General features: G+C 44.8%; 1 protein-coding gene across 1 annotated transcript in view; it reads left to right on the top strand.

Moving 5' to 3' along the window:
* Window positions 1-22,385, top strand: part of GRK5 (G protein-coupled receptor kinase 5) — a 165,517-nt gene that overhangs the window by 62,106 nt on the left and 81,026 nt on the right. Inside the window, exon 2 of the mRNA XM_063434236.1 lies at window positions 3,662-3,757. Within this exon, the coding sequence (XP_063290306.1) occupies window positions 3,662-3,757 (96 nt within the window). The remainder of the gene's footprint in view (window positions 1-3,661; window positions 3,758-22,385) is intronic.

Genomic DNA, 22,385 nt, shown 5'->3' with positions numbered 1-22,385 from the left:
TTAAAACATACAAAATCCCCACAAAATGTTATATCCCCTGATAGCCCCGCATGGTCCTATGCCCAAAATAGTTCCATAGAATAAGGGCTAGCGGTCGGTCTAGTTCGGTAGTTTAAAAACGAACAAACTACCGAACATAGTCAATAGTCTTACCCTGGAGCTTGTTCCCCTTGTTCAGACGAACGATTCCACCAAACAGTGTCCTTTTAAATTGTGTAGAATTGAATACAGGCGATGATGAAAGTCCAGCGGTTTTCGGGAGTTTCTGTGTCCGATTTCAGTTCCATGAGATTCATGCGCAAAACACCGCTGCCTGCGTTCATGCGAACAAGATGGCCGCCACCTCGTGGTTGTCCATAGGGATTGCGGCCACCCAGACGAACAATTAGATCACTGCGGTGAGAACCGTTCCAAGGTGTTAATAGGTGTTAACAAGCTCCCGGGTTGTCCCTGGTTGGTGCGGTTGTTCGCTAGTCGAATGTGATAATGTTAGAATACGAGGGGAATGCAATCTACCGAACAGACAGACAAATGGAACTGAAAGCTTTTTAATCCAGGGACAGGGAATCTGTCACAGAACTAAAAAGGGAAACATGAGGGCACAGCTCATGGTGCCTTTCCTCTGAAACGTTCATTGACATTACTTTTCTGTCACTGTGTTAGATTAGCACAAGCTGAGGGATATAGTTCATATTCTGATACCTGGATATTTCCTACAGGAGAGCCCTGTATCGTGACACTCATGGCGACCAGACGTGTTCTGCTTGAGCTCCTCGTCTGGTCTTCACTATTGCCTAACTTATGGCCATCCAGCAGAATTAATCTACTCATGGCAGGGACTTACTGGATTTCTGATCTGGACAGTTCACTCGGGAGCAGCTGAAAGCTGTGTCAGCTACAAATATTGCCGAAGGCAGAAGTGCGGCCTAGCAGCCTAGGCAGACGGGAGGGACGGCCGCTCTCCCTGTCTGTGAGGGGCTGGACACCCACTGCATCCTCCTGCTGCCCCTTCCCCCCCCCCCCCCGTTTGGACCAATGGGGGTGATCCCGGTCCATCTCTAGGAGGCCCATTGTCTAGCCTGCAACTCCCCATGGAGTTAAACCAAAGCTACATCAAGCCAGCACACCACCCCAATGGCGGATGCAATGTGCCCTCTAGATCGCTGCAGCAAACCAGCGGATACCCTACTCAAGCTTGACAAGCTCTTTGAAGATTTCTGGAGAAAAATCCACCAGCGCTTACATTCCTCTCTGCAACATGAGGTGCAGAACGGATCACTTCACCGCGTCGCAAGTCAGCAACGTCAACCCGGGAATGGGCCCGAACCTGGAGGCTAAAAACTGCACACCAACGAAGGAAGCGGGCTGCATCGTGCCCTTCCGCTTGTCTGGATCGTTGGGGTCTGCATGTGAAACCTCCCTCAGAGCCTGGAACTGAACATCCTACATCACCACCTCCAGCGGGCAATGCAGGGACTCCCTACCGGGCTGAATACTAAGATGACGGTATGGCCAGAAAAATAAAAGTATTTCCCATCGGAGGGTGTGGGCTGCCCGGAGATTGGCTCATATTGTATACAGCAAATGTGAAATGTCTTTTGTTTTCTTTAATCATACTTTTATTTCTGTTTCTGTTCTCATTATTCCCGGATTTCGGATTTGCATTGGCATGTCACTGTCATTATGCAGGGGCTCCCCGGATGGTCAATCTTCACACTAGCTACATTAACCTATCTTAAGCAAGCCTGCTTTTAATGCAGTCTAAGCATACAGCTGTCAGTATATCATAATATTACCCGACAATGTTTGACTTCTGACTGTGTATTATACCTGTTTCACTGTTACTACACAAAGAAAGTGCACTAGATTAGATTCGATTAGATTCGATTAGATCTTGTTTCTTGAAATGTCTTAATCTTGATGTCATGTCACTTTCTGCATATATGTTATTATCTGCACTACAAAAATAAAGAATTATAAAAGGAGAGAGCCATGTATCATGTAACCTGGGCTTAGTGCTGCCACATTCTGATTTTATTTAGAAATGTGTATGTGTGTTGCATGAAATGCTGCATTTTCGCTACATCCGGTCTGGCACCCACACCTCGGCAATGTGGGGAGGTCGAGCTTGAGTGATGAGGTGTTTGCTTTTAAAAAAACAAACAAACTTTAAAACCTTCTTGGTCACTTGCAGTGTGGTCTGAATGGTGACCCAGCCCCCACATTGTCAGGTTATTGTGTTGCAAAGTAAAACACAATATGATCCATTTTATCTCAGGCTGGGAAACAATTTCTCTTTCCGTTCCACTTCTGAAATGGCTACAGAAATGGGAATGAGTCCTGTAATGGCCTCTCTCAGAGTTGAAATCCACGCCGGCCCTTCACACAGCATTTTAAATTACATTTTCTGTTTACTTGCGCTTACAAAACTCCATTTTCCAGTAAGTGGGTATATTCCATCCCTCTCAAAGAAGGCACAACAACAAAAATGGGCCCTTCACTGGACAAAACCTGTCCTGTGTGAAGGGGTTCTCAGCAGAGGCCTATAAGGAAGGTAATGAGGAGCGGTGCTTGGGAAAATCTAGCAGCCATTGTTTTACAACCCCTTCAGTGCTTGAGAAACTGCCTAAACCTATATATCATTATCCATATACAGAGTGGCATTCTATTATCTTACCATAAATAAAATAATTTTAGTTATAAATAGTACAAAATAGATGGTTTCCAGCGCTTGTTAAATATTCAGACAAGCAGCTTGGGTAACCCCATTCTATTCCTTGTGAAGGAATAAAGGGGAGCATAGCCTTGAGAGTGTCCTCAAATCCAGGTCAGTGTGGACCAATATTTAACAAAAAAAGAGGACAAAGTGAAAAATATAGTGTAGTAAGTAGGTAATTTGGTGAAACAGAATAAGGGAATTGCACTTACAATTTATGGAGCTGATAATTAGCTCCAAATCGATGTGCCTGGGTGGTACAATCCCCGACTATAGATATACTTGATGTCTTGATTCAGTTGGGGGTAATCCAGAGGTATGAAAAAAACCTAGAAGATAACACTGATATAGTGTAGTATATTGAGTACACCAATTGAAGTGAATATATATATATAGGTGTGCACTCACAATTGCTGGAGCCTACTAAAGGATCACAAAAATAGACATGAAGTGGAACAATCCATACTCTTGGGTACACATGAATATTGGATATGTGTGACAGAAGTTCTCACCAAAACATATGGATAAAATTGAAATAAAAATGTAGTGCTCACTGTTTAGGATCAAATAAAAAATATAAAAGAGATGTACTCACTGGTGAAGAAAAAGTATATGACATTTATTTCAGTTACAGCCTTTGCTGAAAGCAGGAGATAAAACCATAGCGGGGGCCGGTCTTATATACTACGCTGCTCCTGGCTATTTAATAAATAATAGTATAATAAGCCTCACTTTTAGAGCTGGAAAGTGAACTGTCACATCTGGCGCACAGCGAGTTAACCTGGGAGCAGCAAAGAAGAGATTTAAAAAGTTCAGCGTTCAGTTACTGTCAGTAACAGGAAGACCAGGTGTCCTCTCTATGTGCTCTTGTTTTTCTCTTTTTTCCCATGTATGTAGATTGTTTATCCGCAATAAATTAATCACAGTGATATTATTTTCTTTCAGGGGGTGGTGGAAAACGCAAAGGGAAGAGCAAAAAGTGGAAGGAAATCCTAAAATTCCCCCATATCAGCCAGTGTGAGGAGCTCAGACGGAACACAGGTGAGAAGCTGTCAGAGCTTGTATGGGTAGACGGAACACAGGTGAGAAGCTGTCAGAGCTTGTATGGGTAGACGGAACACAGGTGAGAAGCTGTCAGAGCTGGTATGGGTAGACGGAACACAGGTGAGAAGCTGTCAGAGCTTGTATGGGTAGACAGGACACAGGTGAGAAGCTGTCAGAGCTGGTATGGGTAGACGGAACACAGGTGAGAAGCTGTCAGAGCTTGTATGGGTAGACGGAACACAGGTGAGAAGCTGTCAGAGCTTGTATGGGTAGACGGAACACAGGTGAGAAGCTGTCAGAGCTTGTATGGGTAGACAGAACACAGGTGAGAAGCTGTCAGAGCTTGTATGGGTAGACGGAACACAGGTGAGAAGCTGTCAGAGCTTGTATGGGTAGACGGAACACAGGTGAGAAGCTGTCAGAGCTTGTATGGGTAGACAGGACACAGGTGAGAAGCTGTCAGAGCTTGTATGGGTAGACGGAACACAGGTGAGAAGCTGTCAGAGCTTGTATGAGTAGACGGAACACAGGTGAGAAGCTGTCAGAGCTTGTATGGGTAGACGGAACACAGGTGAGAAGCTGTCAGAGCTTGTATGGGTAGACGGAACACAGGTGAGAAGCTGTCAGAGCTTGTATGGGTAGACGGAACACAGGTGAGAAGCTGTCAGAGCTTGTATGGGTAGACGGAACACAGGTGAGAAGCTGTCAGAGCTTGTATGGGTAGACGGAGCACAGGTGAGAAGCTGTCAGAGCTTGTATGGGTAGACGGAACACAGGTGAGAAGCTGTCAGAGCTTGTATGGGTAGACGGAACACAGGTGAGAAGCTGTCAGAGCTTGAATGGGTAGACAGAACACAGGTGAGAAGCTGTCAGAGCTTGTATGGGTAGACGGGACACAGGTGAGAAGCTGTCAGAGCTTGTATGGGTAGACAGAGCACAGGTGAGAAGCTGTCAGAGCTTGTATGGGTAGACGGAACACAGGTGAGAAGCTGTCAGAGCTTGTATGGGTAGACGGAACACAGGTGAGAAGCTGTCAGAGCTTGTATGGGTAGACGGAACACAGGTGAGAAGCTGTCAGAGCTTGTATGGGTAGACGGAACACAGGTGAGAAGCTGTCAGAGCTTGTATGGGTAGACGGAACACAGGTGAGAAGCTGTCAGAGCTTGTATGGGTAGACGGAACACAGGTGAGAAGCTGTCAGAGCTTGTATGTGTAGACGGAACACAGGTGAGAAGCTGTCAGAGCTTGTATGGGTAGACGGAACACAGGTGAGAAGCTGTCAGAGCTTGTATGGGTAGACGGAACACAGGTGAGAAGCTGTCAGAGCTTGAATGGGTAGACAGAACACAGGTGAGAAGCTGTCAGAGCTTGTATGGGTAGACGGAAGACAGGTGAGAAGCTGTCAGAGCTTGTATGGGTAGACAGAGCACAGGTGAGAAGCTGTCAGAGCTTGTATGGGTAGACGGAACACAGGTGAGAAGCTGTCAGAGCTTGTATGGGTAGACGGAACACAGGTGAGAAGCTGTCAGAGCTTGTATGGGTAGACGGAACAGAGGTGAGAAGCTGTCAGAGCTTGTATGGGTAGACGGAACACAGGTGAGAAGCTGTCAGAGCTAGTATGGGTAGACAGAACACAGGTGAGAAGCTGTCAGAGCTTGTATGGGTAGACGGAACACAGGTGAGAAGCTCTCAGAGCTTGTATGGGTAGACAGAGCACAGGTGAGAAGCTGTCAGAGCTTGTATGGGTAGACGGAGCACAGGTGAGAAGCTGTCAGAGCTTGTATGGGTAGACGGAACACAGGTGAGAAGCTGTCAGAGCTGGTATGGGTAGACAGAACACAGGTGAGAAGCTGTCAGAGCTTGTATGGGTAGACGGAACACAGGTGAGAAGCTCTCAGAGCTTGTATGGGTAGACAGAGCACAGGTGAGAAGCTGTCAGAGCTTGTATGGGTAGACGGAACACAGGTGAGAAGCTGTCAGAGCTTGTATGGGTAGACAGGACACCGGTGAGAAGCTGTCAGAACTTGTATGGGTAGACGGAATACAGGTGAGAAGCTGTCAGAGCTGGTATGGGTAGACAGAACACAGGTGAGAAGCTGTCAGAGCTTGTATGGGTAGACGGAACACAGGTGAGAAGCTGTCAGAGCTTGTATGGGTAGACAGAGCACAGGTGAGAAGCTGTCAGAGCTTGTATGGGTAGACGGAACACAGGTGAGAAGCTGTCAGAGCTTGTATGGGTAGACTGAGCACAGGTGAGAAGCTGTCAGAACTTGTATGGGTAGACGGAATACAGGTGAGAAGCTGTCAGAGCTTGTATGGGTAGACAGAACACAGGTGAGAAGCTGTCAGAGCTTGTATGGGTAGACAGAGCACAGGTGAGAAGCTGTCAGAGCTTGTATGGGTAGACGGAACACAGGTGAGAAGCTGTCAGAGCTTGTATGGGTAGACTGAGCACAGGTGAGAAGCTGTCAGAACTTGTATGGGTAGACGGAATACAGGTGAGAAGCTGTCAGAGCTTGTATGGGTAGACGGAACACAGGTGAGAAGCTGTCAGAGCTTGTATGGGTAGACGGAACACAGGTGAGAAGCTGTCAGAGCTTGTATGGGTAGACGGAACACAGGTGAGAAGCTGTCAGAGCTTGTATGGGTAGACGGAACACAGGTGAGAAGCTGTCAGAGCTTGTATGGGTAGACGGAACACAGGTGAGAAGCTGTCAGAGCTTGTATGGGTAGACGGAACACAGGTGAGAAGCTGTCAGAGCTTGTATGGGTAGACGGAACACAGGTGAGAAGCTGTCAGAGCTTGTATGGGTAGACGGAACACAGGTGAGAAGCTGTCAGAGCTTGTATGGGTAGACGGAACACAGGTGAGAAGCTGTCAGAGCTTGTATGGGTAGACGGAACACAGGTGAGAAGCTGTCAGAGCTTGAATGGGTAGACAGAACACAGGTGAGAAGCTGTCAGAGCTTGTATGGGTAGACGGAAGACAGGTGAGAAGCTGTCAGAGCTTGTATGGGTAGACAGAGCACAGGTGAGAAGCTGTCAGAGCTTGTATGGGTAGACGGAACACAGGTGAGAAGCTGTCAGAGCTTGTATGGGTAGACGGAACACAGGTGAGAAGCTGTCAGAGCTTGTATGGGTAGACGGAACAGAGGTGAGAAGCTGTCAGAGCTTGTATGGGTAGACGGAACACAGGTGAGAAGCTGTCAGAGCTAGTATGGGTAGACAGAACACAGGTGAGAAGCTGTCAGAGCTTGTATGGGTAGACGGAACACAGGTGAGAAGCTCTCAGAGCTTGTATGGGTAGACAGAGCACAGGTGAGAAGCTGTCAGAGCTTGTATGGGTAGACGGACCACAGGTGAGAAGCTGTCAGAGCTTGTATGGGTAGACGGAACACAGGTGAGAAGCTGTCAGAGCTGGTATGGGTAGACAGAACACAGGTGAGAAGCTGTCAGAGCTTGTATGGGTAGACGGAACACAGGTGAGAAGCTCTCAGAGCTTGTATGGGTAGACAGAGCACAGGTGAGAAGCTGTCAGAGCTTGTATGGGTAGACGGAACACAGGTGAGAAGCTGTCAGAGCTTGTATGGGTAGACAGGACACCGGTGAGAAGCTGTCAGAGCTTGTATGGGTAGACGGAACACAGGTGAGAAGCTGTCAGAGCTTGTATGGGTAGACGGAACACAGGTGAGAAGCTGTCAGAGCTTGTATGGGTAGACGGAACACAGGTGAGAAGCTGCCAGAGCTTGTATGGGTAGACGGAACACAGGTGAGAAGCTGTCAGAGCTTGTATGGGTAGACGGAACACAGGTGAGAAGCTGTCAGAGCTTGTATGGGTAGACGGAGCACAGGTGAGAAGCTGTCAGAACTTGTATGGGTAGACGGAACACAGGTGAGAAGCTGTCAGAGCTTGTATGGGTAGACGGAACACAGGTGAGAAGCTGTCAGAGCTTGTATGGGGAGACGGAACACAGGTGAGAAGCTGTCAGAGCTTGTATGGGTAGACGGAACACAGGTGAGAAGCTGTCAGAGCTTGTATGGGTAGACAGAGCACAGGTGAGAAGCTGTCAGAACTTGTATGGGTAGACGGAATACAGGTGAGAAGCTGTCAGAGCTTGTATGGGTAGACGGAACACAGGTGAGAAGCTGTCAGAGCTTGTATGGGTAGACGGAACACAGGTGAGAAGCTGTCAGAGCTTGTATGGGTAGACGGAACACAGGTGAGAAGCTGTCAGAGCTTGTATGGGTAGACGGAACACAGGTGAGAAGCTGTCAGAGCTTGTATGGGTAGACGGAACACAGGTGAGAAGCTGTCAGAGCTTGTATGGGTAGACGGAACACAGGTGAGAAGCTGTCAGAGCTTGTATGGGTAGACGGAGCACAGGTGAGAAGCTGTCAGAACTTGTATGGGTAGACGGAACACAGGTGAGAAGCTGTCAGAGCTTGTATGGGTAGACGGAACACAGGTGAGAAGCTGTCAGAGCTTGTATGGGTAGACGGAACACAGGTGAGAAGCTGTCAGAGCTTGTATGGGGAGACGGAACACAGGTGAGAAGCTGTCAGAGCTTGTATGGGTAGACGGAACACAGGTGAGAAGCTGTCAGAGCTTGAATGGGTAGACAGAACACAGGTGAGAAGCTGTCAGAACTTGTATGGGTAGACGGAACAGAGGTGAGAAGCTGTCAGAGCTTGTATGGGTAGACGGAACACAGGTGAGAAGCTGTCAGAGCTAGTATGGGTAGACAGAACACAGGTGAGAAGCTGTCAGAGCTTGTATGGGTCTGCATGCCTTCGAGTGACCGATTACATTGTTTTTTTTTTTTTATATATATAAATCTTTATTTTTCAATTCATAAAAAATTCCATTCGTATACAGCTTTTCAAAGAAATATTTAGAACACAGTGCCATAAGTTGCATTACAATATAATGTTATTCATAATAAACAGTGAGTCCATGGTTCCTATGTTGATATATACAACTTCTGCTGTATCTACTGTCATACATTCATAGAGTTTAGGAGAAAAAAAAACCCATACGATACATTTCTTATCCATACTCTCACCTATCACTGCAACCTAGGGGTGGCTATCTATCATTGTTTGATGTAATCTGGGGATACAGCCAGTTACCGGGAATAAATCCTACCCCTGGCCAGCCACTGTAATGACTGTAGGTATTCGGTGAAAATAAAAATCCAGCGCACTCCCTTATCTACTAAGCAGCTACTTTGGTGCTGACAGATTTTTGATTTTTTTTTAACAGCTAATCTAGGCAAAAAATAATGGGGGTTTAGTTACATTATATGACCATACATTGCATAAGCCTGCCACAACATCAATGTACCCCATCTTTGGCAGGTCCTACTCTTACAACCAACTGTCTATAGCCCCCATGTGTCCCATTATAGCCCCTTCCCCATCCCCCATGTGTCCCTATAGCCCCCCCAGCCACCATGTGTCCCATTATAGCCCCCATGTGTTCCATTACAACCCCTCCCCCTCCCCCCACAATCTCGTTGTAGGCCTGTACCTTGTGTGGCCGAGCAGGAAGACCGCGGTAGAGGAGATTCTATTCCCCTACATGGTCTGACAGGAAGCAGTCATGTGCTCTCTGTGAGGACTGGGTAGGGGAACAAAAGCTCCTCTACCGCGGTCTGCCTACTCGGCCACGCTACATTCTGTGACTGACAAGAGGGCGGCGCATCCCCACCTGTCTGTTACTGTGTCATTATGCTGTGCAACCCGCGGGCCTGTGCGCACTAGGTGGCCCGATAGTATGCCGGCCCACAGGGAAATTTCCCTGTGGGCCAGTCCTGCACTGCTCCTACGTGACCACATCATGGCCAGGGCCGGACTGGCCCACCGGGATAACGGGAAATTTCCCGGTGGGCTGCGGCACCTGGGGGCTGCGCTGGGAATGTATGTGCCACCGGGTGGCCAGTCCGGTGGCACACACTCTGAGGGGGCCGGCGGCCGCATTCCGCGCTGGAGCCACCGGACAGGGTGGCAGCCTCACCAGTCCGGCGGCACTCCTGTCACTAATGCTGGGGGCTGAAGGAGGAGGGAGCATGTCTCTCTACCATGCTCCCTCGCGGTTCCCACAATTCCCAGCACAGGAACCGGAACCGCGAGGGAGCATGGTAGAGAGACATGCTCCCTCCTCCTTCAGCCCCCAGCATTAGGAGTGCCGCCGGACCGGCGAGGCCACAGCGTGGAACACGGCCAGCCCCCCTGACTCCTCTCAGGTGGGTGGAGGGGATTGAGGGGAGAAAGACAGTGGGAGAATAGAGAGACAGAGGGGGAGGGAGAGTGTCACAGGGAAAGGGGGAGAAAGAGACAGAGGGGGGAGAATAGAGAGACAGAGGGGGAGGGAGAGTGCCACAGGGAAAGGGGGGAGAAAGAGACAGAGGGGGAGAATAGAGACAGAGGGAGAGTGCCACAGGAAAAGAAGGGAGAAAGGGAGAAGGGAGAAAGAGACAGAGGGGGAGAATAGAGAGACAGAGGGGGAGGGAGAGTGCCACAGGGAAAGGGGGGAGAAAGAGACAGAGGGGAAGAGAGAGACAGAGGGAGAAAGGAGAGAGACACACAAGGGGAGGGGTAGAAAGGCAGAGGGGGAAGAGAGAGACTGGGAAGGAGAGGGGAGACTACCTCCCCACCCCCCACAAGGCTCTCCCCTGCCAGCCAATCTCCCTCCCCGTTCCACAGGCACCATGCGGGCAGCCGGCTCCTCTGCGTCCTTCTCGCACGAGCACAGAGCGTTGCCGCGGTTACCACGGCAATGCTCCGGCTCTCATGAGAGTGAACTCTATCCCTGGAGCTATGGGCTAGAGTTTACTCTCACCACTGCGACCACCATGAATTCCTGGTGGTCGCAGTGTTGAGAGTGAACTCTAGCCCCATAGACACACTGCCCTCACACACACACCATACACATTCACACACTGCCCCCACACACACACCATACACATTCACACACTGCCCCCACACACACACCATACACATTCACACACTGCCCCCACACACACACCATACACATTCACACACTCTACATTTATTTTTTTCTTTTTGTTTTTTAGTATATTTGCAAAAAAAATAAAATACGCTAAAATACACCTGAACAAAACGGCAAATAATAAAATACGCTAAAATATACCTGAACGAAACAGCAATTAATAAAATACACTAAAATACACCTGAACGAAGCGGCAAATAATAAAATACACTAAAATACACCTGAACGAAGCGGCAAATAATAAAATACGCTAAAATAAACTTTTACCCAGAATGCTTCCGCCATATACATGCACCTTAGGACACTGTTTGAAAACAGGTAATTAGTGTCTATGGTCTATCTGGTTTCTGTTCAAGGAGTGAAGCAGGGAAAACCATAGAGACTAACTGTTGTGTTTCAGACACTGTCCAACCCCAAGGTGTTTGTATATGGCTGACGGATCCTGTTATATAAAGGTAGGGACGAGTTTTTATTGTTTTTTTACATATACAAAAAAAATCTATTTCCTTCCTAAATCCGATGAAAGGATTATAATATGGAAAATGCGTGACAGTTGTTTTTTAATGTGGCGGATATTTTTTCCACCATATATAAAGTCTTCTCGTATTGAAATATTTAATGGTAGCTGACGTGTGTGGAATCACTGCTCTGGCATGACATCCTATGCTGGAACCTACTCGATTTAGTAGGATAACGGTGACGTCTCAGCCAGTGTTACCTGGAATGTTAGATACTGTATCAAACAGAGCATGCTTAATACACGAAAGGGAGCAAATTACTGCCAGACAAACCTGAAGAACAAAAATAGAAAGATTATTAAAAGGATTCAGAGAAAGAAAGGCTTTCTCCAAGTGTCATAGTTGTAATAGTTATGATGCCAGGATTACCCTAACCTGGTTCCCCTGTAATGGGGCAAATTGTTTAGCAGCCGTTAGGGTCCCCATGGGTGCCGTGGCTCTCTGTGGTCCAGTGATGTCTTCCGGCTCCTGCGGTGGTCACAATTCAGTTGATCACTCTCAGCCAATGGCTGTTATTCTGCCCAGAGAAGGCACATTGGCCACCTGGCTGACTGATCACACCCTATTATATTGCCAGAGGTGGAGTTACATGTCCCGCAGCAGAGGGGTTAATGTCTGTATGGGCAGACTGGAGGTACCATAACCACTTCAAATCACTGATCATGGTACGAGGAGTAACCCTTTAAGGGTTCTGTGCAGGCAAGCTGTGATATTATACAAGTTTGGATTATCCATAGGAAATAGTGAACTCTTTACACACACCAGTCTGTTTAGTGTCATTATTTAAACTACAAATTAACGGCCATGATATAAAAATGACTTATTTCCTACAGTTCATTTTCTCCTCTTGTGCAGAATGTGAATAGTTTTGTTCACTTCTGTTAAATTCCATTTCTTATTAACACCATAACCACTAAAGCAGAAAATTAGGGGTCAGCATTCGGTACTAAAGGAACTGCTTATCTTCCTAGCACCATAAGCTCTGCAATAAGCTGTGAAATAGGCTCTGCGATAAACTGTGTAATAAGCTGTGTAATAAGCTCTGTAATAAGCTCTGTAATAAGCTGTGCAATAAGCTGTGCAATAAGCTCTGCAATAAACTGTGTAATAAGATGTGCAATAAGCTCTGTAATAAGCTCTGTAATAAGCTGTGCAATAAGCTGTGAAATAGGCTCTGCAATAAACTGTGTAATAAGCTGTGCAATAAGCTCTGTAATAAGCTCTGTAATAAGCTGTGCAATAAGCTGTGAAATAGGCTCTGCAATAAACTGTGTAATAAGCTGTGCAATAAGCTGTGAAATAGGCTCTGCAATAAACTGTGTAATAAGCTGTGTAATAAGCTCTGTAATAAGCTGTGCAATAAGCTCTGCAATAAACTGTGTAATAAGATGTGCAATAAGCTCTGTAATAAGCTGTGCAATAAGCTGTGAAATAGGCTCTGCAATAAACTGTGTAATAAACTGTGCAATAAGCTCTGTAATAAGCTGTGCAATAAGCTGTGAAATAGGCTCTGCAATAAACTGTATAATAAGCTCTGTAATAAGCTGTGCAATAAGCTGTGAAATAGGCTCTGCAATAAACTGTGTAATAAGCTCTGTAATAAGCTCTGTAATAAGCTCTGTAATAAGCTGTGCAATAAGCTGTGAAATAGGCTCTGCAATAAACTGTGTAATAAGCTATGCAATAAGCTGTGCAATAAGCTCTGTAATAAGCTCTGCTATAAGCTGTTAAATAGGCTCTGCGATAAACTGTATAATAAGCTGTGCAATAAGCTCTGTAATAAGCTCTGCTATAAGCTGTGAAATAGGCTCTGCAATAAACTGTGTAATAAGCTCTGCAATAAGCTGTGCAATAAGCTGTGCAATAAACTGTGTAATAAGCTATGCAATAAGCTGTGCAATAGGCTCTGCAATAAACTGTGTAATAAGCTCTGCAATAAGCTCTGCAATAAGCTGTGAAATAGGCTCTGCAATAAACTGTGTAATAAGCTATGCAATAAGCTGTGCAATAAGCTCTGTAATAAGCTGTGCTATAAGCTGTGAAATAGGCTCTGCAATAAGCTGTGTAATAAGCTATGCAATAAGCTGTGCAATAAGCTCTGTAATAAGCTCTGCTATAAGCTGTGAAATAGGCTCTGCGATAAACTGTATAATAAGCTGTGCAATAAGCTCTGTAATAAGCTCTGCTATAAGCTGTGAAATAGGCTCTGCAATAAACGGTGTAATAAGCTCTGTAATAAGCTGTGCAATAAGCTCTGCAATAAGCTGTGCAATAAACTGTGCAATAAGCTCTGCAATAAGCTCTGTAATAAGCTGTGAAATAAGCTCTGCTATAAGCTGTGCAATAAACTGTGTAATAAGCTCTGCAATAAGCTGTGTAATAAGCTCTGTAATAAGCTCTGTAATAAGCTCTGCTATAAGCTGTGTAATAAGCTCTGTAATAAGCTCTGCTATACGCTGTGTAATAAGCTCTGTAATAAGCTCTGTAATAAGCTCTGCTATAAGCTGTGCAATAAGCTCTGCAATAAGCTCTGTAATAAGCTGTGCAATAAGCTCTGCAATAAACTCTGTAATAAGCTGTGCAATAAGCTGTGCAATAAACTCTGTAATAAGCTCTGTAATAAGCTGTGAAATAAGCTCTGCAATAAACTGTGTAGTAAGCTCTGCAATAAGCTGTGTAATAAGCTCTGCTATAAGCTGTGTAATAAGCTCTGTAATAAGCTCTGCTATAAGCTGTGTAATAAGCTGTGCAATAAACTGTGTAATAAGCTCTGCAATAAGCTGTGCAATAAGCTCTGTAATAAGCTCTGCAATAAGCTCTGCAATAAACTCTGTAATAAGCTCTGTAATAAGCTCTGTAATAAGCTGTGCAATAAGCTCTGTAATAAGCTCTGCAATAAGCTGTGCAATAAACTGTGTAATAAGCTCTGTAATAAGCTCTGCAATAAGCTCTGTAATAAGCTGTGCAATAAGCTCTGCAATAAACTCTGTAATAAGCTGTGCAATAAGCTCTGTAATAAGCTCTGTAATAAGCTGTGAAATAAGCTCTGCAATAAACTGTGTAGTAAGCTCTGCAATAAACTGTGTAATAAGCTCTGCTATAAGCTGTGTAATAAGCTCTGTAATAAGCTCTGCAATAAGCTGTGCAATAAACTGTGTAATAAGCTCTGTAATAAGCTCTGCAATAAGCTCTGCAATAAGCTGTGCAATAAACTCTGTAATAAGCTCTGCAATAAGCTCTGCAATAAGATGTGCAATTAGCAGAAGTGGTTTTGGTTCTTTAACCCCTTAAGGACCAAACTTCTGGAATACAAGGGAATCATGACATGTCACACATGTCATGTGTCCTCAAGGGGTTAAAGGGTTACTCCAAGCACCTCTGATTTGAAGTGATCATGGGGGTAATCTTTATCCCTTCAAGCAAAGGGGAGAGGCCCTGGGGAGATAGCGCAGCTAAGCGGACAAGGGCACATGTAGGAGTGTGGGGATAGATGCATGGGATTGGTTGGGAAAGAGTCTGTGGGTGGGGTTATGTTCTGTGTAAGTTAGTGTGGGGGAGGTCTTACCTCAGTGCCACTTGGGATTTCGGGCCAGCAGACAGCTTTCTGCCCGCCCTATCAGTATATTTTGTCACAGCTAGCCGGGGGTATGTCCTTGCCAATTGAGTTTGAGGTTACGTTTAAGTATATGGAATGAGATGAACAAGTTTTTAAGGTCTCAAACCTCCCCTGCTCCAAAGGTTAACATTAGGTTGCCTGAGGTCTCGTGCCCATCGAGCGTGGATAAGGTCGGCTGATGGCAGGCATTGGAAGTTATGATTTTTATGACGAGGGGGAGGTGAGAGGGAGTGGTGATTAGGAACCACTCTATGTTTATTGGCAAGGGCGGTTGGGTCACTGTATAACACTATGGGTGGAGTCATATATGTATATATGTTAATTTATGCTAATTTATTTCTAACAATTTTGTTACAGAAAAGAAGAGATTTAATAAATAAAGTTATGGATGTGTTATGCAGTAATTTATTTATGTTAAAATAAATGCTGTGGCCTGTTTCATCCATACTACGCTGTCTGTCATTATTGTGGAAGGGGGATGATTTGGGTTGGTTTATGATACTATGCTGCGTTGCGATTCCCTGCTACGTACATTCATGATATCAGTAGGTAAATTGACTACAGAGAGAACTGGAATGGAGGTAAGTTTTAGCGATATTCTTTTTTTTCTATTATTTTCTATTTTTTGGGGTGGGGGGGTGTTGGTAACTGCTATAGGAATGGTTACTCTGACAAAAAGAAGTCAGACCGTTTTTTTTTTTGGTTGGAGTAACCATTTAGGTTTAATTACATCCAAATGTCTCATTAGTTTCCCAGTAACAGATTAATGACAATTCTACTTAATGATTTAACATAAAATAACTAGCTGATTATTTTGCACAATTATTTTTATGTGTCTAGTTTTCCATTTCTGTATATTTTATTGAATATAACGGTTCTTCAGATTATTAGTGTTACGACACTCACCGCCAGGGGAATGAAGCCGCCGTTTAGTGAATAATCCCCTTTCTCCAGAAATGCAGTTTTAATCCAGCCGATCGTCAAACTCCCGAACGGAGCATACGAACGTGGCAACTCCCGATCAGCAATTCATTTGAAATCCTTCCACAGCTAGAAATAACGAAAAGTACTGTCCCAATAATAAATCCCTCCACAAACGAGACCAAGCTCCGTCTTGAAGGTCAAACAGGAATGTGTTTAATGGGGGCTACCTGCCCGGTATTTATGCGGGTCTCCACAAGGTGGACACTCCCCTAGGGGACCTTGTGGAAGACTGTACAATATATTGGACAGTAGCCAATCGCAGTGGCTTCAATATAAGCCCTTCCCATTTTACCCATAAATCCTTCTTCTCTATCCCGGAGATAATTAGGAAGAAACCTAATTATCTCCCAGGATAGAGACAACCGCCATTTTAAAACATAATAAGAAAGATACAATAAAATACATAAATTCAGAAATACCGAATGCATATAGTTCGTGTAACATATCCCCAGATAGCCTGGATCTGAGTGCATATTCCTACCGAATAGCGCTCAGATCCGATGTACATAGTTCAATCGCCATGGAGTCAAAGTCTTTCATAAGTCCTTCGGTATACGAATGACTCCATGGGACGGCTACCTGGGTAAAGTCCATACGAAGGATAGAAACTCCCAAACTGACCGGTGTTCGTACGCCTCAACGAAATAGAAGGCGGGCGGCAGCTTCTAGCGGTGTTCGGCAGATAAAGTATCCGTTTTTAGTTCCATAAGATTTGCACCGAACACCGCTGATTCTCCTCGTGTCCCAAGATGGCCGCCGCCTCGTGGTCGGCATACGAACGACGACCACCCGTACGAATGGAATGGAGAGGTGTCTGCGGTTAACCACAACGTTCTAATTGGGGCCAAGAGGTTAACCAGCAGCACACTCCTCTCCTGGGTGGCCGTCTGTTCTGTAGTTTCAATCGGTATTTGGGGAAACACACGAACAGGGGCATACGGACAGGAAATCCAACGAAATCAAGGCAAACAGACGAACCAGCAATATAAGTCTATACAGATGGATCTGTCACAATTAGGATTTGAGGGGAAAATCATTTCAAATTATATCCACGATACATAACAATGGAAATAAATGCGTTCTCAAGTCATTAAATTGATTAGGTAGCATCGATTACAGTGAATGCAGGAATCTGAAACCTTTTTGACTGGATTGAGTTACACATTAACATATATTCACATTTCATGGCACATTGATTAACATTTCTTATCTGTAATGAAGTACCATGTGCAGGTACCAGCTAAGGGGGAACGGGTAATAAGGACTCATACCCCAGCCTCTTACCTACGACAACCACCACATAGCTGGGCTGGTTTATGGTGTTCTACAGTGTAGTCAAGTTATGGCCTCATGCTGTGTCCGAAGGTAGTGGCATGTTACCCTTTTTGCAAGGAATTAATAATACGGATTATAATAATAATGATTATCAGTTTATTATTAATGGTCTGTATTAATAGTAACAATGATTGTTAGTTTATAATAATAATTATCAGTTTATTGGTGCTTACAATAATTGTACGTTGAATAATAATAATCACTATCTTGAGAAAGCCTGGTGCCACAGGTGAAACGCATTGAAGCGTGATTGGGCACTTGCTCTCAGATGTGGAAGAAAAGCAGTCTGTTAACACTATTCCTAATTGCCATTCTCCTCCCTGCATGGACACTTATCTTATCACCTCAGAGATCGGGTGGGATTTTGCACTAACAGGTAGGGATGTGCATGAGGAGAAAGGCCAACAACAACTACCTCTGCTGATGGGCTGCTGCAACGTTCCATTCGCTGGAGTCCTCCACCCACAGTCTCTGACCTCACCTTGGCCAACTGAAGTTTCTATCCTCTTCTGGCTTGTAAAACATTGGCCACTCGGGTCTCGAGTTCCCTGACAATCTCCACCGACACATCAGGGCCAAAAAAGAACAGTCGCAATTGCATCCCACGAAGGAACTCCTCCTCGTATTTGAACGCTGCCCAGGGGCTAGCTTGCTCCATCTCCTGAGTTCATCTTCAGAGAGGGATGCTGCTGGACCCTTCACTGCACTTCCTGGTTTGGGATATCAATTTGGGAGAAAAATCCTGCTGCTTGCCACCAATGTAACGGATCCCCTATACTCCTACTGAGTACATCCGTTGTAGTGATCAGAGCCCTTGGTTACCCAAACATCAGCCAAGACTTGATGAAGGGTACAACAGGAATATATTTTTAATAGGACATGGTACTGCCAAGTTATACACAGACCCCCAGCAGATGGTCTCCATACAATTACACTCAAACTCCTCCCCTGTGCCTGGGAGATAATTTAGTCAGGAACAGGACAAACTCAATTATCTCCCAGGTACATACAATCTTGAAACACCTCAAAAGTACATTTTCAATTTCAAAAGGGGTTATTGATTAAATGGAAGGTCGGCGCTTACAACCCAAGTTACTCTTTGAAGCTGGGACTCTAACAGAGCTATTTTGTAAGGTGTGAGAAGTCACACATAAGTGGCCTGGAAGTCTGGGCTCTGTACAAACCAACTCTTACATCTGCCATATGTCTTGCTTGCCTCTCAGATAGGAAGTCCTTTGATATGCTAAGGATCATTAGCTTTTAACAAGAAAAAAAAAAGAAACCCTTGTGTTTCAATATCATATCAAAAAGAGACATTTGCTTAATCTAATTATCCCTCAGGCACTAGAGTTACAGATCATAAACTATTAAACATACATCCCACACATATAGGAACCCTAAAAACAAACCATGGAAATGTCTTGTGAATAAAAGGCAAAGTATTAATTTCGTCACAAAGTATGTGTCCCATAGTCGGTGGACAGGAGGCTAGCTTCCACTTTTGCTGAACAGACAACACCTTGTACCCTCCTACAGAGAGATGAGGTGAAAACACAAAAATTAGCCCACTCACACAGAGCTGGAGCTCTCCTAGATTCCTAATTAAAAAATCTGCTAATGTCCGCAAAGATAGCATACATACACACGACAAATTATGAACCCAGACCATATTGTTCAGATACTATAGCTCGATGTATAACCTAAAAGATGACTCCTTCACACATGTCCCAACGCTACAGATAAATACCTTCTTAGACTTAACTTATCTGCCCAGACTGCAGGGCTCAGGAATGCACAACCTCACAAAACCTATTACACTCGACAAACTACACAGACACATCAAAGCTTTACCCCTGGCCAAGAGCCCAGGGCCTTATGGCCTGCCAGCCGCTTATTACAAAACCTTCCAAAATCAATTGGGCTCCCACTTAGTAGACTTATTTAAACAAAGATTTCAAATTGGATCCCCCCATAAGAAATGCTTCTGGCCCATATAATCACTTTGCCAAAGCCGGGCAAAAAAACAATTTTCTCGAACTTCAGACCGATTTCCCTTTTGAATACAGATACAAAGCTATACGCCAAAGTCTTATCGGGCAGACTTAGCTCTCTCCTACTGAAACGTATTCATAACAATCAGTCAGGCTTCATCAAAGTGCGTCAGGGGTTGGATAATTCCAGGCATCTCTTGAATGTGATCCACCATATCAATGAGGAATCGAGCGAGGGCCTTCTCTTAGCGCTGGATGCGGTGAAAACCTCAGAATTTTTTTTTTTTTTAATTCTTTATTTATGGTTGATTTTATTTCATGCAGTTCAGGTATGTGGGGTGTGGGTTACAGAAAAGAAATTGTGGTGGGGTGGGGGAAGGTAATGCACAGTTGTACAGTTTCTGCTTTTTTCTTTCTTTCCCTTTTTTTTGTTGTTTTTCCTTGTTTTTACAATCACACAATTACCCGTTACATATGCGGCTTGAGTTATACATACTTTTCAATAGAAGAGAGAGAGAAGAGAGAAAAGAGAAAAAAAATCAGATACCCTGTTAGTATGGATGGTAAAGGGGAGAAATGTGGCGAAACCGACCTCGCCACTTGTCCTTGGAGGGGGCTGCTTGCCCGCCTCTTGGCTTTAGACTATGGCCCCTGTTCTTTTTCCCTGCAGAAAGGCTGGTTTGTGCCTCTCTGCAGACTGTTAAAGCCATGCTACCCCAGATAGCTATGCCATGGAGCCCAGCCGTATACTGAAAGACTGTATGAAAGACTTTGTCTCCATGGCGATGGAACTGTATGTATGTGATCTGAGTGCCATCCTGTAATAATGTGCGCTCAGATCTAAGCTATCTGGGGATAGGTAGAATGTCTGTATTTTATGTAATAAATGTAACCTTGTGTATTTTATTGTATTTTTATGTCTTTTATTGTCCTTTGTCTGCCATGTGGCTAATGGAGTTTTGCCTCTGTCCTTGGAGATAATTGGATTACTTCTCAATTATCTCCAGGATAGAAGACTCTGAAACTGGTTTGGGCCAGAAAGCCATGCTGGCAGTGGGTTTTATTAATACTTTTGCTAACTTTTGAACCCCTGGTCTGATTTGTGCCATTTTTAATATGTTGTTCCCCTGAATGGATTGATTGTGAATATGTAAGTTTTATGTGAATGTGATGTATAGTTTTAAAGTTATAGTATATTTGTAAAATATGATAATGTGATAATTACATTTCCCATTGTGTAAGATAATTGTATCACAGGCAGAGGGAAGGACTTTACTGTGGGTTGTAACTGTTATTTTATTGGTTATTTTATACCTCCCTGGGGGCGGTCCTGTATGTGTAAGAACGTAATAAAAACCAGGCTGGGTGTGCCAGCACAGAGAGTTCCTGTTTTAACCCTCAAAGTGAAGTGTCGTCTCATTCTTGGGGGAGGATTTATTGTATGCTGTTCCAGTTTGACTGCTAGGAGTGCAAACCTATTCGTATGGTTTCCTATTCAACTGTCTACAGCATTCATATGCTTGAGAGGATTTTTATGCTTCTTCGGTTCGGTGATTGTGGTGTCTGCCAGAGTGCTTGGAGTCCTCAGGAAACGCTAGGAGCATCCTTTAATGGAGGTACCCAGTCGGGGTGCCAGGCGATCCGTTACAGTGTGTGTGAGCACTGTACCCAGAGTCGGTTGTCAGTGGAGGAGTGTGGTTATCTCCGATGGATGATGGGTCTCAGTGTGTCTGTCATCTCGTGTGTCGGTCTTCGTTGTCCCTTAGGGTCGTGGTGTGTGGTATCCAGTTATGTGTTCTTGTCCCTATACGGGATAGACATAGATCACATGTACAACAATATTAAGCAGTAACATATCAAGTTCTGTGCTTTCCAATAGCATTATAATATCAATACTTTTGTGTTCCCTATGCATTTTATATTACATATAGCTCGCAGTTAACATTACTCTGTCAAGCCATGTGTTGGTAGCCGGTAATACAATGCCAAATCTAGCACGGTTCCCATTTGTTTTATGTTGTTCATAGACATTAATATACATCGTCACATCCCTTTGTGTATTTTTTAACTAGCATCCTCATGTCAGTTCAATTGTGTTCCCACTGTATTTTGTATGATACCTATGTAGTAATAAACGTTGTTATTTCAAGGTGGGTGTCCATATGCAGCGGTGACGTGTAAGTTCTGCTATGTTCTTGTTATATTTTACCTTGTACATATGTGTTGTGCTTTTGGTGTATATTTTAGTTTTTTTTTTTTTCTTCTCTTTTTTGTTATCTTTTTCCCCTTTTTTCCCCCTGTTTTTTTGTTCTTCTCTTCTCCCCCTTTCCTTTCCCCTTGGACTTTCCTCCTTTCCCCTCTCATGCAGAGCCCGGGTTTATGTGTCAGGTTCTTCATACTATGTGGTATGTTTTGGGTGGCGGTGTCACTTATGCTTCCAGGGCAGAGCGAAATCACCCCTACTGTGGAGGCATGTGAACTGGGTATTAAGGGCACATACCTTCCTTGTCTCTCCCAATCTGGGTGAGCACTGTTCGTACTGTGTCTCATGGAGTTAAGGGTATGTCTTATGTGTTGAGCTGTTTCAGACCCCTAGAGGACAGACGGAGAGTCTGTGTCCTCATTGGTGGTTTTCTCTGGGGTTAAGGGGGTTATCGGGGAATATGGCTCCTCTTTTGTGTCGATATGGAGTGGGTATGGGTGTTGTGTTATTGGCGCGTATCGCGCGTGTATGTGGATATATGGTGTGTACATGGGTTTAAGCAAGCTTACAACATAATCACAGGAAGGAATATAGGTTAGCATTGTGGATAATTATTTCTTATCTGATAGTCTGACGGTGGTAATGCTGTATGTCGTTGGTCCGTCGGGTTCGTGAGAGTCTTAGATTTTCCATGTGTCAATGTCCTTGGGTACGTGAGCGGATACAGTCCATGTCGGGATATCGAATTTTTGTGGATCTGAGCGTGCGGTGTCGGTCTGCTAGCTGGCGATGGTTAGTCCCGATTGTCAGGGTTCGGATCTCCAGGGGGTGAGTGGCGTCGTTGGTGGTCCGCTTCAGCTCTTCGGTTTGGCGGTGACTGGGCCACGTTGGGTGCCTATCTTTTGTTGGCGTCTGCGAGGGGTAGGCCCAGCCTCTCTGCAAAACTGCTTGCTTCTGCGATGTCGT

The sequence above is a fragment of the Pelobates fuscus genome, chromosome 10, assembly GCF_036172605.1.
Source record: "Pelobates fuscus isolate aPelFus1 chromosome 10, aPelFus1.pri, whole genome shotgun sequence".
Taxonomy (NCBI): domain Eukaryota; kingdom Metazoa; phylum Chordata; class Amphibia; order Anura; family Pelobatidae; genus Pelobates; species Pelobates fuscus.
This window is presented reverse-complemented; position numbering and strand designations above follow the sequence as displayed.